At 36.7% G+C, this 24,622-nt stretch overlaps 1 protein-coding gene across 2 annotated transcripts; it reads right to left on the reverse strand.

Annotated features, from left to right (window-relative positions):
• On the reverse strand, window positions 1–22,723 carry PCF11 (PCF11 cleavage and polyadenylation factor subunit). Of its 2 annotated transcripts, none has more exons than XM_019752544.2 (16): window positions 22,212–22,723; window positions 18,419–18,544; window positions 16,372–16,560; window positions 15,848–16,042; window positions 13,818–14,929; window positions 13,233–13,413; window positions 13,039–13,129; window positions 10,552–12,113; window positions 8,560–8,659; window positions 5,823–5,942; window positions 5,261–5,366; window positions 3,572–3,755; window positions 2,944–3,099; window positions 2,494–2,586; window positions 1,990–2,025; window positions 1–1,104 (listed from the first exon to the last, which is right to left on the reverse strand). In XM_019752544.2, exons 1-16 carry the CDS (start codon window positions 22,401–22,403, stop codon window positions 889–891), a joined length of 4,659 nt encoding a protein of 1,552 aa, XP_019608103.2. In that variant the 5' UTR covers window positions 22,404–22,723; the 3' UTR covers window positions 1–888. The 2 variants fall into 2 exon arrangements, with proteins under 2 accessions (XP_019608103.2, XP_019608102.2); XM_019752543.2 differs by having other exon boundaries at window positions 12,646–13,129.
• Window positions 22,724–24,622: the final 1,899 nt, after the last annotated feature.

The following is a 24,622-nucleotide window of genomic DNA, read 5'->3' on the forward strand; positions in this document are numbered from 1 at the left end:
TTTCTTCTTCATTCTATTTATTACATGTATGAATATTAACATCTCATGGTATCCATCTAATTCAGTCAAAACCAACAAATGAAAAAGATTAACCATGTTTCAAATGAACATTCTTACAGATCCCCTGTAACTTAAGATAGAAGTATGTTCATCTGCAATAAATCATGACAAATTTGAAAAATGTCATTAAAAAAAAAATCACTTTTAGTACTTAAATATATTTGTTAATCGTTTGATGCCATCAGTGTCTCAAGTTCAAGAATAAAAGTTGCTTCATTAGATACTTTTTCAAAAATGGACATCTAAATGGTTCTCTATAGCTGGAGATATATATATGCAAATATGTCCTATTTTGTTTTTAAAATTTTTTCAAATCTGGCTTTTCTATTTGAGCAAAGTGCTACAGCACTCTCACAACCCTCTTTTGAAGGATTAAACTAACTTCAGACTTTGCTTTAATCATGGGAAACTACTAGAAAAAAAATATTATGTTGAGGTTGCTGTTAAATTCCATTTTCACCCAATAAAAAGTACAGAAACACTGTATTTGATGGTGTGCATAAATATTACACTCCATGGATAGCAAAAATATTTTTATTTATAATTTACAGTTTCACAAGTGAAAATCGTACATTTTTACACTTACAATTTCATTTTGTTAAATTTGCACACATCTACAGAACTTTCACACAACAAGCACCTGAAACTGTGCAGGCAGTAGGAAATGCAAATACTAAAATGTATTTATTAACCAAATGATAGCTGAAGGCCCTGCCTCAGCTAGACAATTTATATAGATATATGTCTATATATACATAAAAAATTCTTCACTTTCTAGATCCAACAGCAGCTTTTTTAAAAAAGAAAAACATACCTTTCTCACTTTATTTAAACTGACTTGACTGTATCATTTTCTGTTTTAATTTCAGTGGGTGTTGCTATGCTTTCCTCTGTACAAGATGGTGGGTTATCAACTTGTTCTTCCTTAACTTTGGGACTTTCGCAAGGTTCCTGCAATTCGTTTTTGACAATGTTCAACATAATGTTCAAGGGGTTTTCAACTGGTGTCTTGCTGGGAGATGGTGTACAATCAAATGAAGATGTCTACAAAATGAAAAGCCCTATAAGTACTGATTAAAGTTCAAAAGTTATCACATTAAATACATTTAATTTTGTAAGACCACTGTATGGGCAAAGAAGCATGCCAAGTGCAACTAAAATACCTGCTTCCCTACACAACATGCCATAAAGGCTGCCAAGTAATAAAATGTATATTAAGCATTTAATGTGTACTCAGCAATGAGCTAAGCTAAGAACAGCAGCAACCAAAAAAAGGCCAAAAGAAGTTGATTAGACTGCTTCTATATTTAAGCCCACCTAGATGGTAATCCCTACATATATCCTGGGATTTTTGTGACTAATTTCAAATTCTCTGAGGATTTTTAAAAATCCCCACAAACCCTCAAAACATCCTAGAAAGTTTAGTCTTTTGATGACCTAAATATATCTACCAAACTGCCTCTTGAACCCATGAAACATTCTTTGAAAGGCATTGTGTTCCATTGTTTGGTTTTAAAAAAAAAAAAAAGGTCACTACAAATAGAAAATTTGAATTTCTAAGGGCAACAGACTGATGTCTTTTTCAGATTTCATGTGTGATCATTTAAAAATTACTCCTATATTACATGGCTAAGTGGCGTATGTAAGGGGAAAAAAAGCAGTAAATGCTACCCATAACTCCTGAACCTATTCCCATCATGATCCTTCTCATCTTTTTCAGTTTCCTTCACATTTCTGTAGGACTAGTGCTCTAGTTTCAAGTGAATAGAACGCAAATAATACAGTAATTTCAAAATTTAAATCAGTCTACCAATCTAGCACCAATATTTAGTGAACCTAAATGCTGTATCAAAACAAAAACAGCTCAATATCAAGATTACAATAACAAAATTTATTAATGTAAATGACAACAGTGACCCAAAAACTTACATTTTGATAATCTTCATAACATGATGGATGATAAATCTGAAGTAAAAAGAAAAAAGTAAGTACATATTCATGCATATTTATTTCTAATCTTTAGAAAGGAGACGAAAATCATTTGGTCACAAAACTGGATAAAAATTTTTCATTCCGATTCTTCTTTGAACTTGGCTTTCTACATTTAAGTAGATAATGTATGTTTTCAAGACAGTAACATTTTTGATGATGACATATAAATTCAGAATCAAAATAGTGTGGTTAGGCAGAAAGAAGACTAGATGCAGAAGACCTAGTTCTGGGTTTATCATTAACTAGTTATGCAACCTCTTACATAAAATGAGTACAGAACCAGATGACTACTAAGATCCCTTCCAACTCAAACACTGACTCTAAATTCCAATACCTTAGAAATATCTTTTTTTTTTATTAAAACCAAGAAACAAAAACATTTTCAGAGTGGAGGAAAAAAAAAACTAATCTTAAAACTTCCTTATAAAGACTGAAAATTACCTTTCCATCTACTCTGATAGCGTTTTTTAAATGCCATTCCTCCTCTTCTTCGTCCCAGTATTGTTCAAATTGTTCTTGACAGATTTCACAACTCTAAAATAGAATCATATAAAATGAAATTTAATAATAGAACACATTTAATCCCAATAAGTTAAAACATTTTGTGAAGTGTAAGAAGGCTTAAGAGTTTTTTAAAAGGTTAAACTGTTCATTATATACAGATAAAAAATAAGTCCTAAGGATTTTGCATTCTTACATTGTAAAAATAGTTAACATTTCACTGCTGTTGATCACCAGTATTACGTAACTAAATGGTTATAAAACCCATAGCCAGATCATAGAGTACAACTGAAGAACAGAGCTTATAAGAGATCTTAAACTCACTGAAAGAGGGATGTAAATAAAGTGAAGGACATGACGGGTATAGAATATTTAACATTCTTCTCTTACCTCAACTGCGCCCGCTGGCCCTGCAGGCACACTCTGGAACTCCTTTTCTTTAGCAGCCTCCTGCGTTTTGAGCACAACTTCTTCGTGCACCTTTTCAAAAAACTGACTCTTGGCGCGTTCTTCAAGATCTGCTATTTCCTCAAATTCTATCCAGTCCTGAAAAGTTGTTTCAAGAAGAATATTTTCACTTGTTTCTAAACTTATACTGCATATCTTCAATATAGTCATTTAAAGGTAAAGGTACATTCTTATACAATATAATTTATTATTTAAAACTATACGTTCCTCTTTGAGCCCCTTAACAGACAACATAAAGCAACGAATTAACAATTAAAATCTTAATTTTCCATTACCTCTACAGTCACAACTAATTTAAACAAGATAAATTTTATGTATAATTTTTTTTAAAAAGTCAGTCATAGCAACTTGGAATTTTAGACCTAGAAGAATACCTGTGTCCTACTCTAATCTCAACAAAAAGCAAATACATACTGTGCAAATTTATTTTCTAGGAATCAAATTTTATTCAAAAAACTCACAAGTTAGCTCTCAGCAATTATTTACTACACTTTTAGAATGATGTAATTTAAAAGCTAAAAGCCAGTTCAGAGGCATAGGGATTACGTACTGTTAAACTGTAGTACCAACGTCTATGAGTGACTTTTCTGCTAACATCTTTTTCAGTTCTATTTTGCCGATAATGCCAGTCCAAGTGATCTGCGTATACATCTGTCTGTGATGTTGTAAACCTCATTCCACAAGAGTAACACTGAATACCAGTGTACAGTCGATTTATAACACTGTCATAACGTCTATTTTGAGAAAAAAAAAAGAAATAATCTTTAGTTTTGATAACATGGCTTAATAAACAAAAAAAGGCAGTTACAAACATTTCAATTTTCCCCATTTTAATAAAGGGGAAGCCATTATTATGTGACAAAATAATGTTTTAGCCAAGAGCTGGCTATCAATACCCAAAGATCAATATTATTCTCTAATAGTATATCATTGACCCTCTTTTCCCGAACTTTGGTAAATGTTGAACATAAAGTCTGTCCTCTTATTGACAGGCCTGGCCCAGTTACTTACTTCCTCCCAGCTAAAAATGGAATGACCATCTGCTAACTAATAAGGTAATAGTTGGCCTGTTCTTAGACTAGTGTCAATATCAAGGTGGACACAGCAGGTGGATATGGCAGATAATTAGATTTCACCTCTCCAGATCTTTGCAGTTCTCAATAACTCAATTATCCCGTCCTGGTCTAAAGAACAGTGAAAGAAGTACAGAAGAAGAAATAATTGTATGGATAACTAAAAAGAAAAATTAGAAGACTAATGGGAAATCGAGGTCAGCAATAAACATTTTTTTAAAAATCTAGGCTCCTTATTTGGAAAAATTGTATAGACCAAGTAAATCAACAAATAGGGCAGTTGTTAACTCCAAAATGACTTTTTACACAGAATAAAGCAAAGGACAGTACACTAGTACTTTTTATTAACAGCAAACAAGTATTTAGATTCATAATACGAATACTGAATAATGATATAATGAAAAATGGCTATATAACTATATGGGGGAAGTCAGTAGAACAGTAGAGGTAGCTAAATCACTTTCAGAAAGTCAAGAGACTTCTAAACGTGATAAATCAAGAAGCATGATAAATTAGAAAAATATGTATCTTAAGAAATAGTGAAATAAATGTCAGGAACCAAAGAAAAGAGTTAAAAAATACTTGCCTCTGAGTGAGGAGTAGTACTAGGAAAAGGAATGCCATCTTTTTTTATTATAAGCCTTTATTATAAGACTTTCATTATAAAGCTTTATGTGAAAATATTACTTTGAAAAAAGATTTTAAAAGGGTGAAAAACATTAGCTGTTCTATTTTTTATGAAAGTACTCAAGGTTATAATGAATCCATAAAGCAGCTTTAAATGTTTTTGTTTTTTACTGTTATACAGGCAATACAAAATTACAAAAAGATATATATCAAATGTTAACAGTGGTTATCAGTAAAGTAGGAATTATAGGTAATTTTATTTTCTTGATTTTATTTGTATTTTCCAATTTTCCACAATGAACATGCATTACTTATAAAGTGAAAATAGATTTTTTTAAAAATTTTTAAAAACTAGGAAAATCTAATTTTCTTAACTCTCCTAAAGTTTACGTTATATTATATGTATTTTACATTAAAAAAAAACAGGCTTCCTAAATTTTAAAAACAGTTTAGAGGAGTAAAATGACTACCACACTAATGTCTAATGTTAGTAAAGTCTTTGAAAATTAGAAAATTAGAAAGAAAATTAGATTACATACTGTTTCAATTCTTCAATTGTAAAATTGGTAAGATCTGGAACATCCTGATCTTCATTTTGATCTTCCTCCTCCTCGGGGGGAGGCTGAGCAGCAACTTCATTTATTTCTTTAATTGAAAAGAAACATACCCATTTCTCAGAACCATTCTCCATGTATTCTTTATAGGGGAATGTGTTAACAGCATACAGAGAACCCCACCTTGTCTATTCAGTGCTTCTAATCTTACATTTACTGGCCAAAGAACCTAACGCAATTCTTTACTTTGATGAGTAATGTGAGGTCTGATCTCTTAAGAGTAAAACTAGTAAAACGGCCACACATGATATTTGCAGGAATGTTAGTCAATTGAAACAATGTCCACTACAGAAGTAATAATTCCATCTTAGAAAATTTAAAAAGAATTTCATTATAAACCAATTATGAGATTTTCAAAAAAAAAAAATGGATACCTATGAATTCAATTATCCTAAGAACTTTTACCATACTTACATCACTGTATCATATCATATATTTTCATAATTTAACAGAGCTTTGTTGACATGAAGTATGGAAACATACTTACGTGTTGTAGCTGAATCAGGTTGGGACAATTTGAGAATTCCTGTTTTTAGCAGTTTTGAAAATAATTCATTTACATCCACCTGACTGAGATGATTATCAGGGTATGGCTTCGGAAGAGCTCCTTTAAAAAAATAACACTCTTAAAGTGAAAGTAGAACTTAAAGATACAAATTATATTAAGCATTTTCCAAAGTTTTTATTCAAGATACCCTATCAACAAGAAATTTTACAAACTTTTGTTCAGGATGAGTGTAAATTATCTCAAAAGCTACTAAAATGAACTGTTCAGGTAAACAAACCATCTATTAAAAATTACATTCGAGGACAAATAATTGGAAACACTGATACTTTACACTCGTACTCCCTTCTATGTGAAGCAGCACACCACCTCTAGTTCAACTCTCTACCTTTCTAATTTTCTATTCCTCATCTTCTAACCATATTGGAAAAGGCAGTTTTGTATAGATGAAGTAGATCACCATCTCTTAGTACAGATTTCTAGGAAAATAAATACCTAAAGCCTAAGTGGAAGTACTTCTCCTATAACTGCCCCCAAATGCAGGGAGATGAGCCATGTGGCTCACAGTATACCTGCCCCTCTGACCTTTGCTGAATTATTGCCCTTGCAAAGCAGCTCAGGCTATTGCTGAACAGGTGTGAGGTTTACTAAAGCATCAGTAATTTGAATACGTGAGGCAAGGATAACAATCTTGTCCTTAAACTCACTGGTGAGGAATCAATCCAATTGCATATTTTGCTAAGCACTAATCTTATAATTCATTAACTCAATTATAAAAATACTATTTTCAATGATTTGTATGTCACTATTATGCATCTCAGCACACCTCTACAAAAAGTCCTGAACCACAAAAAATTCCTCTTCATGGCAGAAATTCAATTTGCATCCACAATACACATAATCCCTGCCTTTAACCACCGCACACTCTTTACACTTAGCACAGTGCCTTGGACACAGTAGGCTAATTAATGTCTGCTGAAGTGTCTGAACACACGAATGAACGAACAAATCAAACCTCAATAGTCAATTATAATCGTATTTCACCATTAGTTTAACATTTACATTTCAGTACAATTAGCTATTTATATGTCTTAATTAAGAATCATAACTAGCTATTCACATGTCTGCGGAGATAGCCAAATTTAGTGATCAAAAGCATGAACTATGGAACCAGATTCCTAGGATTCTAATTAAAAATTGTTCTAGTTGTGTGACATGATCAAGTTGCTTCTCTGTGCCTCAGTTTCCTTTACCTGTAAAAGGGTAATAATTGTTCCTATCTAAGGTTATTATGAGGATTAAATGGGTATTTGTAAGGCATTGAGGTATTTGGCACTATATACAATGTTTAGAAAAAGAAAATTTGCAGTATTTGCACACTATCTCATGCCACCAACCCCATTACAACAAATCCTCTCAAAAAGAAAAAGTGAATCCTAAAGGAAAGTCCATTAATATAGCACTTTACAAGATACAAAGCACTTTTGCATATACGATCTCATTTGATTCTCTTTAAAAAAAAATTCCCAGGCAAATACTGACTTTTAGCATATTCTATCTACAGAGGAAGAAACTGAACCCCAGAAAGTGTATCTGCTTATATCCTGCCCACCTATAAAGCAACAGAGTAAAGATTCTAACCCTGGTCTTCTGACTTTAGATCCCAAATTCTTTCCTTCCCTTTTCATTACAATGATAAAAACATAAAAAATAATTAATCCTAATTGTCAACCTAGAAATTAAAAATAAAAAGCTGTCATATTAACTGAATTACTTATGATGACACAGTTTAAGCACTAATGCATAAACTGGGGCGTGGCTAGGACCTCATTACTTCGGAAGTTTTGGACAACTCCCTAACTTTGTAAACTGAACAGTGAGTGCCATGCTAGAGCATGTTTCTGAAGATTCAGAAATAAAGCAAGTACCGCTATTATTTGGTAACTTTGTAAACTGAACAGTGAGTGCCACGCTAGAGCATGTTTCTGAAGATTCAGAAATAAAGCAAGTACCGCTATTATTTGGTTGGGCTAGGCTAGTTCTCGATAAATTAACTTTGCAGTCATTTTATAAATCGCCATAATTTATATATTTCCCATTTTTCACATATTAAAACTAAAATTCATTTTTCAAGCCCTCACATCCCCTATAACAATAGTTATGCCTCACCCCACAGTAACAAAGATGTTTATCAGGGATCCTGGCTACAGAATCACAGAAGTTTTTTTCTATTCAACACGTTGGGTACAATTATTATTTGAGTGCTCACAAAGACATATGAATGAATCAATTTTATAAGGTAATATCCCCATTAAGTTTATCTACTTAATGTTTATTAGATCATCACACACACACACACTCAAAACAAAAACTCAAAATATCAAAATGAGATTTCTGAGATTTGTCATTTATTTCACTTCAACACAAATGTCAGTCATACCCCACCCTCCAGCATCCACCCAATAGGTTTCATTCTCCCTCTTTTTTATGGTGTCCTAGTCCTGGCTAACTATCTGTAGTGGTAATAGGATCAATGTGAACACATTATCAACAATGTAAACAAACCCAGAAAGAGAACAAAACATTTCACCCAGATTAAATTTCTCTAAATTATACATACCCTCTCAAAACTGTCATTTTCTAAAATTAACAAGGTAGCTATTCAACAAGACAATAATTATTTGTATTTTGAAAAACATAAACTTCAGAAAGTACATACCTGAAGGATTCTGAACAAATGCTCCTGGATTTTGTGGATGAACTGGTAAAAACTGCTGTCCTTGGCCAAATGGTACTGGCTGAGCAACACCAGTCATAACCTTTAAGAGAAACCTTGGTTTTAAGAACATCCTTTCCATTTAAGGAAAATTTTAACATTCTAATCATATAAAAATATTCACAGAGATAATGCCTGGTTTTTATGATAATAAAGACTTGTTAGTGTAACTTGACTGGGTCACTTCACTTCTAAGCTTTCTACAAAAAGAAACAAGAATACATTCCCTTATCCGTTTCATAGAATTATAAGGCACTGAGAATGGATGTGAAGCTTCTTTGAAAAGTTTCAGATACCATGCAAGCATATGGTAGCCAACAACTAGTTGTGTGCCCTTACGCAAATCACTTTACACTGCTGGTGCTTTGCCTTATTTTACAAATAGAAGCCGTGACATCCAGAGCTGTGACCTGGACATAGTCATAATGGCTAGTATACAGCAGTGATGAAATCAGAACTGACCAGACCACAGATGTCAAAAGCCTATTTTCATCAGCAATCTGAACTCCTTTGTGATCATCCTGCTTGGCCATCAGATTTTGAGTTGCAAAAGATACCAAGTAAATGTTGAAAAATAAAACAGTTGTGAAACAAGTACTGTACAGGCATACAAATACTGTATTTGCAGTCCAGACCCAGGGTGAGGTAAGACTTGTGCATATTGCTGCTGTGTAAACAAGTATCTATTTATAAGCCTGGTTCAGTATCCATGTGAACTTTTGGTGGTATGTACATAATAAAAACCCCATCAATTCTGTATTATGTCGGAAACATGATTAAGTCCCATTATAGAGTATCTGTCAATAACACCACCACTTCTTTTAAGGACATACAAGAGAGTAAATCTCACTAGGCAGGACAATTATTTTTTCAAATTATTGGTATCAACAGAAGACTGCTTTCTAAAGCAGTTTTTCTTGTTTTAAAAAATCTTTCTTCTTGTTTTACATTTTCTTCCATGCAATGTTACTAGCATAAAATGAACATGTTCTAATAAAAAAGTGTCAGCACCTGAAAAAATTTAAATTTATCCCAGGAGAATTTCAGCAGGCAAACAGTAGTAGTCATTAAATAAATATCAACTGAATTAATGACAAATTGTAAGCACGTTGCTTAAAATTATTTCATACGCCTTTTAAAATGTATGTAGAACAAGTGCAAAAGAGTATCAACAGGTGACTGTACATGTTTAGGTGATATAATGAATATATTTGGAAGGCAATTCATAGGTTTGCTGTATTGACATTAGTATCAAAACAATTCTATTTGACTGGAGTGACTGGAAAGGAGGTGAAAAGTCGGTCAGAAGAGAGGGAAAAAAAGAATCACAGACTATAAAAGCATGGGCAACCTGATTTTCTTCTTTGTTCAACTCAGACTAAGAAAGTTCTTTAAAAAACAAAGTCTAAAAAATAAGCTCTCTGGTTACTTTAAAGCTTATCAGGACTCAACAGTTCTACATGTAGCAGAGATCTATAAAACACACTCACAATTGTGTAACACTTTGAGCTTTGAAGCCAAAAACAAAAAAAAACAATGGGGAGGTTATACATGTGCGAAGCAAGTAGTATATGGGAAACTTCTGTACCGTGCAGCTCAATTTTGCTGTGAACTTAAAATTACTCTAAAAAATAAAAAATGAAGTGAACTAAAAAAATAGTCTGTGTGTATGCTAAGAGGGGGGAGAAGGAAGGAGGGGAGAAATTCAGACTTCTCTAGATCCTGGAAGAGCTCAAATCAATTTTGGATTTAAAGGGCAATTTTTAGCCCCAAGACTCTCTTCCCACTTCCGTAGCATGTGGGATTTTGGAGTACATTAAAAACTTTCCAATCTGTAAACTACCTCCTGAAAAACCTTCCTCAAACACTAGTAAGTAATATTAAAAATGGTTCATATCTCCACACAACGTAACAGAATAAATGTAACAGACTTACCTGTTGAGATGCCTGAATATTGCCTACTGTTATTGGAGCAGGTAAATTGCCAAAGTTTCCAAATTGAGAACTCTGAAGATTCTTTTCATCAAAATAGTGTCCAGAAGCTCTGTTAAGGGGATTTGAGAAACTCTGGTTTCCATGGCCATGTGGTCCATTAAAATTTGGTCCTTGAGGTGAATCAAATATTTGTTCATGTCTTTGGAACTGCAGTCCTTGGGATGGGGCATTAAAAGCATTGCCAGGTGGCTCATTATATGGACCAGTCTGATTGAAAGAAACTGATTCAAGCCTTTGTGAAGGATGATTGTCAAATCGTGCGCCTTGAAGACCAAGAGGAATATCAAACCTTGATGCTTGCTGGTGTTGTGGACCATCAAATCTTTGAGGTACACCATCAAATCTTGGTTGAACCTGCTGTCCAGGAGGTCCATCAAATCTCTGTGGGCCCGGCTGACCAGTTCTTTCAAATCTAGGACCTGGCTGACCATGTAATCCATCAAATCTTGGCAAGAGTGATGGCTGACCTGGCTGTCCATCGAACCTTAAACCATGACAGCCTTCAAATCTTGGACCACCTTGACCTAGGGGCCCTTCAATTCTCAGGCCACCTCCTGGTACAGGACCCTCAAACCTCATTCCACCTCCTTGCTGGACTAAAGGTCCCTCAAACCTGATCCCAACCCCTGGTTGACCATGTGGACCCTCAAACCTAAGGTTCCCACCAAGTTGGTTATGTTGTCCTTCAAACCTTAGACCAGCTACTGACTGACCATGCGGGCCCTCAAACCTCATTCCAACTCCCTGCTGTAGCAAAGGGCCCTCAAATCTGATCCCACCTGCTGGCTGACCATGAGGTCCATCAAACCTAATTGCAGCCCCTGATGGACCATGACCCCCCTCAAATCTAAGTCCACCTACAGGCTGACCTCGGGGATTATCAAATCTAAGTCCACCCACAGGCTGACCATGAGGTCCCTCAAACCTGAGACCACCCACAGGTTGACCCCGATGTCCCTCAAATCTGAGACCACCCACAGACTGGCCCCCTGGTCCTTCAAATCGCAGACCACCTGCAGATCCCTCAAACCTCAGACCAGGGGAACCTTCAAACCGAAAACCACCTCCTCCTGCTTGACCAATTGGCCCCTCAAACCGCAGAGGTGTCCCTACTGGTCCTGGAGGACCTTCAAATCTCAAAGGACACCCACCTCCTAGCTGACCTTGTGGCCCTTCAAATCTCAAAGGGCCACCTCCCCCCATTTGTCCAGGTGACCCATCAAACCGATGAGAACCTGGTGTGGGAGGTCCATCAATTCTAGGGCTTAATTTATTAGGTCCTTCAAAAATCATCTTGGTTGGGCCATCTCTTGGTACTGAAGGCCTACTAGGTCCATCAAATAATGGTCTGTCTTCAGCTAAAGCTGTAAGTCGCTGATTTGTATCAAGGCCGGCGAATCGTGAAGCAGGGCTATCTACAAATGGTTTATCTGAATCTTCGTATCTAGGTCGCTTAAGTGGAAAACGATCATTGAATGGTGATCTCTGCTCTTCTCGTACACCTTTTAAAAAGAAAAAAAATTATTTTCCCAGAATCTGAATTTATATCAAATTATCTTAAAATCTTTCTATATTCATGTAAATGTTTATCCAAAAAATGTCCATAACTATCTCACTTTACTAGAGGGGAAGGAAAAGACAGCATCAAGCAGCAGGTAAGAAAGAGGATGCCCTCTAGGGTAGACACACTCGGGTTAAAAAAAAAAAATCCCCATTTTGCCAACTTATTTGACTTTGAGAGCAAGTTATTTAACCTCTCTGGTCTTGTTTCCTATCTGTAAAATGGCGATAATACACATTTCATTGGGTTGTTGTGAGAATTAAATCAGATTACATATATAAAGGACCTAGTAAAGTACCTGACACACAGTTGGCCTTATAAATATTGGCTCCCTTCCCTCTGAGGGAAAAAAACAAATCTAAACAAACAAAAAGGTAGTCTGAACAGTAACAAAGTTACATCCCCACTTAGCTTGTTCATTTTCCCTTCACTGCTGTGTGATTCAATAGGCATAATCTGATTTAACTTTCTACCTTTAGCAGAGACTTGCTCGTCATGTCTTCTCCGGCCCTCATGGGGTGCAAGATTCTCAGCATAAGTACGACTCCCAGATATAGGAGAAAGACGTCTTGCTCTTTCACTAAATTGTTCTTTTCTGTCAAACTGCGCTCCACTATTCCTACTTGCATGTTTACTTTTGGATGGCTCACATTCTATTCCAGACAACAAGGCATCAGTCAAAGGGTAGTCAAAAATATCAGGATCTAAGAGATCAAGTCTTGGAAATGAATGCTGAACCTGTGTCCTTTTCAGTTTTGCTTTATGTTCATAGTAGGTTAATTCAGCATCAGATAAGAGAGGTTTCTTTTTTAATCCACCTTTATTTTCTTCTGTAGGACTATCCCGTACATTGCATCTATGTTTACCTTCTTGATACTGAAATAGCTGTCGAATTTGATGCACAACAACAAGGAACTCATCCTGTGTAATTTCACCAGATGCTAAACGTTCACTCGTCTGCATAGGATGATAAAAAGAAATCAAGTATTTTAAATATAAAAAGTACTTACAGAACTTAGACAAAGGAGAATAATGATTACATGGGATCGTGGGTAACTACCTTTTGAAGTAATTCTCTTTTGTTTGCATGAGTTAACTCTTTAGGAATCTGAAGATTGGCATCTACACTTAATCGATGCTGTTGCTTTGGGGTTCGTGGCGACAATATTCCTTTAGAGCTTGACCAGCTTTCCCTATGCCTTAGATGAGGAGATTTACTATGTTCATCACCCTGTTGTAAGCTGAAACCATAAAAGCAGTATGTTATTTCAAATTTTTTTAAATACTCAGGACCATATTTAAGGATCCTTTTCAAAGCATCTGGTTAAAATGAATCTATATAATCATAAAAGTTAATTAAATGCTTAAGAACACAAGATCTGAAGTCAGGAAAATAAGATATAAATTCTGCTTCTTACACATCCTGGTTATATAGCCTAAGGTAGATTAGTTAAGCTTTTGAAACTTGTTTCCTTATCTGTCAAATAGAAATAATAATGGTATTTAACATATGGGGTTATAAGAATTAAATGGAGAAATAAAACATTAATCATAGCACCCAATGAGCATTACCCAATTTTTAAGTTTACGCTATATTTTAAAATGTAAACATTATTCTACTTGATTAAAAATGTGAACATCCTACCTTTTATTTTCTTCCCAACCAGGTTTCCATCGTTTACTAGACTTGGAACTTGGCCAATTTTCTACATTCTCCTTTGGTTCAGAGCCTGACTTTGTAGAATGCTGATTTGCAGTTTCTTGTGGTCGTTCCTCTTCACTCTTTTTTATTCGCCTTGGATCTCGAACATCCTGTTTAGTACTTCTCTTAGCATTTCTTTCATCCCTGGAAGGTGGCACAAATTCTTCCATATGTGACTGCTTAATTCCTGATTGGCGAATCTTCCCAACTTTGGGTGTCGAGGTTGGAGACATACTCCTTTGCCTTCGTTTGGGTGACCGCCTATCTCTTCTCTTTGGAGAATGTATAATTGGTGATCGAGATTTGGGTGATCGCGATCTTGATCGCTTTCTATTACTCGATCTTCCTGGTTTTGTTCCCTGTTTTTCCAATTCTTCTGGTATTGAATCCTGTTTTTGTACAATGCCATTAATGATTTTATTTCTACTTCCAACCAGTCTGTGTTCAGATGATTTCATATGCTCATCTTTATCCTTTTTCTCTGCAGTTTTTCTCTTCTCTTTTATATCATCTTCTTTGCTATCGGTTTTATCCTGAAGATGTTTTTTTAATCTTGGATCTCTCTTGCTCATATCAGACACCCTCGTGCTTTCAGATTCTTGATTTTTCAAGTCTTTTGTGTGGGATAATTTGTTTTTTAAAGGTGATGGTGATTTAGATTTAGATTTAGAATCTAATTGGTCAAGTTCTTTCTTGGTTATTTTTTCACCTGATTTACTTTTTTCTTGTTTGGAGGAATTCAGTTTTTCAGAGGGTACAGTTTTACTTGTTTTAGTATCAGATTGGTTCAATGTGTTCATTAGGAATTCTTTTCTGTGACTCTGATCTTTTCCATGAGAAGAATGCTGACTCATCCTATTAAGACGGGGATCCCGGTTAGTACCTTTCAAATCTTGCATTTGTAAGGATGGACCTGGACGGCTTTTCTCGGGTTGCACAGGAACCTGATGGGGAGCTTTAACCGCCATAGGGGGAATTTGTGAAACATGTAATTTGGATGGTGCAGATCCAGGACCTAAGTTGGATGTCTCCTGCTGAACACTAAGAGAAACTGCCTGAAATACAAAATAAACGCTCATGTTAATGCTGTAAAATATGCAGATTGTCAGAAGCTGAAACCTAAAGAATATAATGCTTTATTAAACTGAATGAAATCCATTTATTCAATACTGTATATGCATTGCATACTTCTCATGGTTAAGTGAAGATTAAAGTGAAAAGAGAAAGTTCATGATGTGGCCCGTTATTTCTTAGTTTTTTATTTTGGGGGTTTATAATATAATCTCTACGTAGAATGAAAAAAAAAATCCTCCCTCTTCCCAATTATTTAGGATTCTAGCCAGATTACTACTAAGAAACTGCTAAATAAATCACTGTGCTCCAGCTGCACAACAGTCAGTTATTTCAGCTAAATTCTGTTATAAAATTTAGTTACTCCTAAAGTGGCACTGTTAATGACTTATAAAACTCAACCTGCCTATACCTCCTTCACTCTCAAATAAGTTCAAGTGCTACGGAAAATAACTTGGTATAAGGTCATTCATGCATATCAATGTGTAATCTTCCTAGACTCCTTCAGTTTGTGATGGCTTTTCTTTTGTAGGTTTCTAGGAACCTGATTTCTGCTCTTGAAGCATAAGCACAAAAAAGTTTCAAGACTCTGCAAAATCATTCACAACACACCGACATTACTGGGACTGATATTAACTGCACATAATTGTTAACAAAACTAAGGTACTATCTTATAAGATAGCAATCCCACAGAAAAGTATTTGAAAGAAAATAGTGTAGTTTACATTCAAGTGAGTTTTACAATACAAAAATTTGCTAATAAACACCATAATTTGCAAAATACAAGTGGGAAAACACACTGAATAAAATCAACATGTCAATACAATTGAAAGACAAAATAATTACTTCTCTATGGGAAGAACAGGTTTAAAATATTTAAAATGCAAATTTCCTCTACTTACCAGTTGTGCCTTAGCTTGCTCTAGTTCAAGCTCCAGCTTTTTCTGCTGAAGTTCTAACAACTGTTTTTGTTTTGCCAGTAACTGCTGCCTTATTAGTTGTTCTTGGGTAAGATTCTTTTGTATATCAGGAACAATTGGAGGAGTGGAGATGCTAGGGGAACTGACCACTGTGCCAGGCGTTGAAGGCTCTTCGGGCTATAAAAGAAAGTAATTTGTTAAAAAATATCACAGCTAAAAAGGAAGCTAAGAGGGAACTAAAAATTATTAGCTTATCTCTTTATAAATACTATCCGTAATTTTAAATGGACCATAGTTAAACACACAAATTTTTCAGGAATTTAAAATCAAAATTAAGTATATTATGTAACACCTAAACAAGGAGAATGTATTTTTAAATGCACCGTGAACCCGAAGGAAAAAAATTTTTAACTGATTTAGCACAGGGTATTATTCTTGGTATTTCTTTCTGGCAAGAAATTTGATAGTTAAAAGTATTAGTTATACACCATTCATGTAAAACTTACCGATTTATTTAAAAATTTAGGATTCACATGGATGCTAGATGTATTCACATTGGGGGGTAGAGGTTTAATAGGCCAAGCAGGATCTAACGAATTGACTCTGACATCCAGGGCATAAAGTTTCTTCAATGGGAATATTTCATCCCATGTGGAACGTAACTTAAATAAACTTTTTCTAGTATTTTCATCCACCTAGAACAACAGAACAGTTCTATGGCTTGTTAAGTTACTATAGAATGTTTTAGATATTAAATATAAAGCTACATCAATCTCTGTTCTACTTCACATATAACACATTCTGCTCATTCATATACAACAGTAATAATTTATTCAAGATATATTTGGTTTGCAAAATTAATAAATTTCTCCCTCAAAAAAAAAATTTAGAAAAATTAAAGTCAGTATCACCTAGTCTTCATGAAAGTCAACAACTAGGCCAGTCTGTACTTTTAAAAAAAGTACAAAATATTTCCAAATTTTAGGGCTTCGTATAGCATTCCTAATGTCACTCTTACTCTGGACAAAAATATAAAACTAGAAAAGTTTACCTGATGGCTTAAATTTTAAAGTTATTTACATGGCAGTACAAAGTTAAAATTAAGGCAAAACTAGACCACTAACCAATCCTCTGCAATTCAATATAGTTGGTACCTATGAACAAGGTATTTGTGGCATGGAAGGCACCCTAACTAAAATTCACAAAATTTTACCCACTGATGAGCTTTAGTATTAGATAACTTATCTGCTTACACGTATAATGAGCATAATATGAACAGTATTTTTAAAATTACCCATCAGAGAAACCTAGTACTTAGGAAAACTTTATTAGATATTTTAACTTTAGGATAATAAAGCCTTGACTGTATTCAAGTATTTAGATAACTATATTTACTACAAGGTCATTTTCATCAACTGTAGTGTTGAGGCCCAGTCACATTTGAACATACTGACAAACTGAAACCAAGAGATTGGTTTAGCTCCCCAACTTCTATAATGCAAAGTGAACTTCTTAAGACTACAGCCTCAGGTAATCAGTATTTAGCAAGGGTCTACAATATACTAATTAACAAGCTCCTATATTTGAAACATAGCTTTCCAAATTTCTTCTACATATACTTACTTGGTATTTCTTTTCTCAAATAACTTAAATGAAAAAAAATTATTCAAGTAGCAGCTACACATTTTCTGTTCTAACAAACAGAATCTGATACTAGTTCTTTCAAAATAATCCCAATTCTCCAAGCCTGACAACTGTAAGATTTCTCCAAACACAACAGGTATTATCTATAGAATATAAGAACTACCAATGTTTTATGTTAGGAAACAATCTTTCAACCTAAGTATCTCATAAATGCCCTTTTGCTCAGTGTGAAAGATAATGCCTGAGAGGAAGATAATCCACCAAATCCTGTCTTCCCCAACATAATACTGTACCAAATTTCCAGTACATCATGGAAGGAATGTACAATCGCTAGGTATAGAAAATAAACAAGCCTTTCTTCTAAACACTAAGGGGGTTAAGAAATATTTCCAGTATAACCTAAGGCAATTAACTGGTCCACCATTCACACATACCTAGAACATACCTATAAAACATACTTGAACAAAGTAACAAGAGGAAACACTTCCAGCAAAAAAACAGAAAAGTGTCAAGCATCAATCACAGGTTGAGACACACTGGAGGATTATGCCTTTTTTCCCAGATAGGAATAGCCAACATCCTAATACCAGAAACCTAAACAATGAAATTGGATAGCTTCAGATCTTTTTGCCCATATTCCAGTGATGGAACATATCTGCAATCAAATGAACCAACTCAAGGAAAAAAAATTATTCTAGAAACAAAGGCATCTATTTTTGAATGGATAATGTAAAAACCCTAGAGTCTGCATTCAAAATCTAACATAAAACACTAACTTTACCATACTTGATAAATGTCCAAAAGAAATAAAACATTTCACCACCCAAGAAAACCCAACACAAAAACAAGTATTTATTTAATCAGGAACACATTTTTTAAAAATTCGAATGTTTCTAAATGCATATATACCTTTTCAAACACACAAATAAATGTTGCAACTAGATTTTTAGTAAAGGCAGTGAGATACTCTCGTCCAACGTTTTTCACGATAGAATCCATAAGGTACATAACAGGAAGCTTCTCTGAGGAAGGAGCCTGAATAAAAAGAAACTGACAAGTTTAGTATAATGAATTGCCACCAAAGAATTACTTTTTTAAAGTGAGTTTTTAAAGCTAAAATACAGACCTCTATTTTTGTTGATACTTTTAAATATTAACTTTTATGAAACTTTTAAGTGTTCAATTACTTACAATGATCTTTATTGAGCATATAAAAGCAGCTCATAATCACCATTAAGAAAAACATTAATCTTTAGTACACTCACTTAACACTCAAATGGATTTTCAGGTTCATATGGTTAAAGACCTGTTTTAAGTGACCAAAAGGGGCAGGAAGGGCTATTTTCTATAATCCAAGTTTAAGCTTTGTGACCCACATTAACTTATAATGTGCCTACACTCAATGAAGTAGTTTTCAGACTTCTGGCAGAAACCCTAATTTCCATAAGCATATTTTATATGTTAAAGTCTATGAAGTTGTTACCTGTAAAATCATTAGGATTACTTCTCTATAATCCAATGAATAAAGAAAGTTAAGTACACTTCACATAAGAAGTTAATGGCAAAAAACACTTGTAAACTTGCACATGAACATGCAGGAAGGTGCAAGTTGTTACTGATACAAGAAAAACTGGATGGAACAGCCGCTGAGTCATGTAAATCAGGTTGAACTTGACTCTGGAAACCAGGATTTGTCCTGAAGATTTTCTTCACAGCACGGACTCTCCGTCGAAATCGAAATATTTTTCCTCTGCCATGCACAAACCAGGGGTTCTAAATTTGTGCAGAGCCAGTGTGGTGGTGCTGATACAGGTGGCCCTTTCCAAAGCAAAGAAATGTTGCCCCAGTTCAACGGCAACGCCTACCCATCACTGGCTTTTAGAAGGCACAGCAAGTTTCCAGAAAGCATCAGCAGGTTCAGACTTGCTGAGGAGCATTAAGACACACCATATAAATAAAACTAAGTGTTAAATCCGACTCCACAGGAGCAACCATGATTTAAAAACAAAAACAAAAAAAATTACCCCCATTTACCCATCCCATGTGTACAGGAATGTTAACCCTGAACAACACTTACCCAGCTACCTGTAGCTAGGGTAGGCTCAGTTCTGCAGTACACAATGCCGTATTTCACAAAACCAATTGCCCATACAAGTGTGTGGAAGTGCTCTTAATTCTGATAACACCTTTACTAACAACCAAAGTTGGCTAAGGAAACCTTTGAATAACCTTGTAGGAAAAATTTTTTACGCTACTATCTAGTAAAACGGGTCACAAGGCCACTGCATGTGGGAAAATATTATGTCAAATGCTTTATTGCTGTGTCTTTATCTTACCATGTCGTGTTTTACACCATTTTAGTCATTGTTGTACTTATGAAAAGGCTCTTTAAAACCAAAATCTGTTCAGTAGGCTAAGTTTTTATTGTACAAGTGAATCCTTGTAATTATTTTTTTCGCTACTACTGCCTCATGGGAAGAGTCAACATAGGTGTGAATCCTTAAGTTTAGTAATGCTTGATTGAGATGCTAGAGAATAAGGACACAAACATTCACCTCCAGAAACACAAAACCAAGCCAGCCAGTTTGCTACCAAATAACAGAAAATCCCTCCCCTCACCCTCAACCCCAACCCTGGTTATTTCCCCAAAGTGACTTTTACATCTTTCCCACAATCTGGCTTTACAAAAATAACCAGGAAACGTGTGCCAAAAAACTTCAGCTGTCTTTTATCAGCCAATAGTCCATCTATTTTCACCACTCTGTGTAGCCATACACAAATACAAGTTTTAATGTGGTCACTATATTCAGCATTTACTTTTCACTTCTCGAAGGTCTTCCGGATCCATTAAAACCCAGCAAAGAAACTTTTGAGTGACAACCTGAGCTACTAAATTAGGCTCTGTGAAACATTAGTAATCCCCCAAATACTAGGCAATTATTTTAAAAATCAATGTTATTTTTTTAAAAACAAAAGTGGTTTTGTTTTTTAAAAAAGGCATTCAATGTCAAGTTAAGCCTTAACAAGGCAAAAAACTAAGTTTTCATGTCCAATGTTTGTGGTAGCAATAAAAAGGATGTTGCGTATGAGGAATGCTTCCTTTTTAAATATCTCATACTTTAAAAAAAGAACAATAGCTGTTTCACACAGACATTCACAGGAAAAGGAGAATGAAGACTTGTATTTCAGCTGTCAGACTGAGCATGACAAACTTGTTGGGCCCTTAAAAAAAAAAAAAAAAAAAAAAAGAAACTTTTTGTCCTCTTTACAGTAAGGTTTGAAAGGACCACCTGAAACCGTGTATCTTGTGAACAGATTAACCCAAGAGTGGATGGAACCTAAAGAATGAACCCAAGTCACTTAAAGACTTTTGTTTAAAACACACAACCACGTAGATAAAAATAAGACTTGGAAGCAGATTCTACACCTTACAAAGGTAAATAAAAAAGACAAATACATATTTTATATGTTTTATTCACAAATTTTATAATACCAGTCACACATTTCAAAACCATTTATTAGAGTCAGACCACTCAGTTTTACACTAGACAGAAACCGCCTCTAAACAGTATACCGGTGGTTGTTGTTAAAGTGGCCTTTTAAAAGGGGTTCACTCTACTAAAAGGAGGCTCATCCTGATAATTTCAAACACTAACAACTAGAAAAAACTAAACCATAGGTACAAGCTTGAAAAATAAAACGTAGTGCTGGAAAGCTATGAAAACTCATTATGATAACTACGTAAGTTTAACAGTAACTTAAGTGACATATTACTCCCACATGAATCCACAGAAGAGGACTACAGGGAAATATAGGGTGGCAGAGGACCACTTCTGTTAAGGGGTGAAGAAAGCACGTCTTCACTATCAGGGAGGGGAGGAAAAAAGAGAAAAGGAAGAGGAGGGACTGAACTTTTCAAAAAAAAAGCTACACGTACTTGTTACCCAGTGGGCCAGTTCTCCACCTACAGGTTGTATAAGATCTCCTCCCCCCCACACACCCAAACCCCACCCTCGACCCCAATTGCCCGTATTTTGGGACAAATTAAGACACTCCGATAGGAGAATAAAAGTTGTATCTAGCCGCCCCCACCCCAAAACGGGGCTGACGGGTGTGAGCAGCTGCCTGGCTGGCAGGGAATGGATTCTTCTCTCTTCCCTTTTGCATCATGTGCTTTTCAGGCGCCATGTTGGGCTCCTAACAAGCGGCTGCTCCACTCGGGGCCAATTCCCTATTCCCACCCACCAACAGCTCGCTCCCAGGTCCCCCTTCACCTCCTTCCAACCCACAAAACACAATTACCCAAAAGGGTACTGGGGGGAAAGGGGCGAAGAACCACTCCCCACCTTCCCAGGGGGTTAAAATGGTATTAACTCTTACTTCCCCACACCACAAACTGCCTTTAAGTCCCCCCTCCCCAAAGGGATCTATTCAAAGCGTGTGTGTCGGGATATACAATGCGGTGGCCTAAATAAGGAGTTGGTGAGCGGAAGTGGGACTCCACCCTTTATCTTCCCCACTCCCTCCCCCCCCGAGAGGCCCACGCTCGAAGCCTGGGCCAAAGACCGAGCCAGAGTTGGAGGGGGAGGGTTGGAGAGGAGGAACACTGTCCCCCCTTTGGATGGAAGCGAGACCTGGGATGAGGCTGACCCTAAAATCAGGGAGTATTAGAAGAATAGGAGGCTGCGGGGTGTATAAAAACCTTGGCGGTTTGGGCCTCGATGAGAGAGACGATCTCCTTGGCGAAGGGCAGGTTCTCCTCGGCTAGAATGGTCAGCATATTGATGTGCGGTTTGCTATTGAAGGTCAGGTCTTCGAGTGACGACTGATAATCCCGACAGGCGTCCTCCCGGGCCCCCGCAGTACCGGCCTCGGCCGGCGTCTGCTCTGACATTGCGCCGCGGCCCCCCTCCGAGGTCCGCCGCAGCTGAAGCTGAAGCCGCTCTCGATACCCCGCCTCCCTGCCGACTCCTCTTCCTCTCCCCGGATCTCTCGCGGCTCCGGCTTCACCACATGCTGACCGCGGAGGGGGGTTGGGGGACGACACCGGGGGGACCTCGGGTATGAAACGCCGCCGTCTCACGGGTGTTCTCCGTCCACTTCCAGCCGCTACAGAAGCTTCTTTCTCCACAGACACAAAATGGCGGCGGCAGTGGCGGCTCCAGCTCCGAAAATGTCTGTGTTCCCAACCGCTGCGTCGTGCGAAATGAGCTAGGGGAGGGGAAATGTGCGGTAAAAGGGCGGGGCCGTTGAAAAACAGCAGGCGTGATTGGCTCCTCCGGTAACGTCACGAGCCCCTCCTCCAGCTCTTCCGCAGGACATCCTGGCACCGCCTTCTTCTCGGGGCCCTACCCGTGCTTTCGCAACACCTACCGCTCAGAGGTGCGGTAGAAAAGACGGCCCCTCTCATTGGTCAATTCATAAGGGACTGTTCGGTCATTTGTTACCATAACAACCCATTCAGAGAGGCCAATAGGCCTGGGAGAGGCTGGACCCGAGGCCCAACCCAACCAGTTTAAGGGGAAAGCTCAGTCGTCCCCTCTTCGCCCCTCCTTCTGCAATGCCGTAGCCACTGAGAGGCTCCGTCAATCATCCTACCTCCCGCCGCCGCGGCCAGGAGGGAGCGGGGGGGCTCTAATGGGAGCTGAGGCTTTGGGCCTTTCCCAACCACGTCGCGTGTGGAGCCTCAGGTGCTCCCGAGAGCCTGGGCGGGTCCAACTGCCGGGCCCACTGTCCCTCCCGGAACCAAGACCGGGAGGGAGATGCCGAATTTACCCATCACCTTGGCAAGAGCTGCTAGAGTCGACTCTAACGCGCTGCTTCCCACATTCACGAACATAAACACCTAGGCCGGCTTTTTTGAATTGAATTCCCAGGAAAATGTCTTTATTTGGGGGTTGTGTGTCGGGGGGTGGGGGGTGGGGGGGCTTTTCCCTGGGGTTTTGGAGATCTTTGGGAAGCCCACTCAGATCTCTGGACAGGTTTTTCACAACAGCCACACCCAGCCCCCAACCTGATAGCTCCTCTCTCAATCTTGTGCCCTTAGAAACAGCCTTCGAATACGCTGTTTGGGGGACGAGGAAATGTGTATTTGATTTGTAAGGCTCTTTTCCCAGGCTTCTGAAAGCCTATTTGGAAGCTGGAAATAGTTCTCAAAGCAGTCAAATAGTTCTGCCGTGGAGCTGCAGCGGAACACAATAAAGATTTTTCTTTTTGCATTGAGTAGAGAGAGTAACCTAAGTGTAGGCTAAAATAAAATAGGTATTAATTATATAAAATTTGCTTCACCATTGTCCTTTTAGACTACGAGGCTCTGTAGAAATACTTTCTTCCCCAGAAGTAACCGCTCTTAATTAAATGAAGCAATTCTTTATTTCTCCCATATAAAGTAGAACTTTAATCTATTTTTGTTTTGTTCTAGGTTTTTTAGCAGCTTTATTGAACCTGCTAAATGATGCTAATTGATGTATAATAAACTGCACATAAAGTATACAAGATTATTTTGACATGTATCTTTCATTTCTTAAGGTGATATTGCATATGAATGAGAACTAAAGCCAGGGGAAGAAAACTAGTCTTTTATCATTTAAATCTAAAAAATGTTGTCGAATTATTGATCTCTATAATTTCATACCATTTTTAATGGTGGTATTCAGATATAATATTCAGTTATTCAGTTAAGATAAAGGAGGGAAATAGGTGGGGTAAAATAGTCCTCTAACAGTTTTCGTTATAATTTTAAAGGTGAATTTGCTAAACTTCATTATAGAAAATATCGGCCTGTCATTTTTAAATCCTTTTAACACCAAGTGCACTTAAAAAAAAAAAAGTTTTCAAAGCTCTGATTTAGCTTCTGTTTGTAACCCTCAGACTACACACAGAGTAAACAATATATGCTTAGCATATAAATCGATAAATCTATGTACCCACAAAGGATGTGGAAAACTCACGAGTGATATAGCAATCTTAATCGATTCATGTGCTATACTACAAAAATATTTTGTCTTCATATCCTCAGGACAGACTAGATAATCCGTAGTTTTAAATATACAAATGAATGTATAAAACTTCTCCCTGGCCAGCCTGGTGGCTCAGGCAGTTGGAGCTCCCAGC

Source organism: Rhinolophus sinicus, linkage group LG06 (genome assembly GCF_036562045.2).
Source record: "Rhinolophus sinicus isolate RSC01 linkage group LG06, ASM3656204v1, whole genome shotgun sequence".
Taxonomy (NCBI): Eukaryota; Metazoa; Chordata; class Mammalia; order Chiroptera; family Rhinolophidae; genus Rhinolophus; species Rhinolophus sinicus.

Coding starts and splice junctions, on each gene's coding strand:
- PCF11 (XM_019752543.2), bottom strand. CDS start 22,403: ATGTCAGAGCAGACGCCGGCCGAGGCCGGTACTGCGGGGGCCCGGGAG. Junction 13,414..13,817: donor GGTTGGGAAGAAAATAAAAG/GTAGGATGTTCA, acceptor TTATGGTTTCAG/CTTACAACAGGGTGATGAAC. Junction 5,943..8,559: donor ATTTGTTCAGAATCCTTCAG/GTATGTACTTTC, acceptor ATTTTTTTAAAG/GAGCTCTTCCGAAGCCATAC.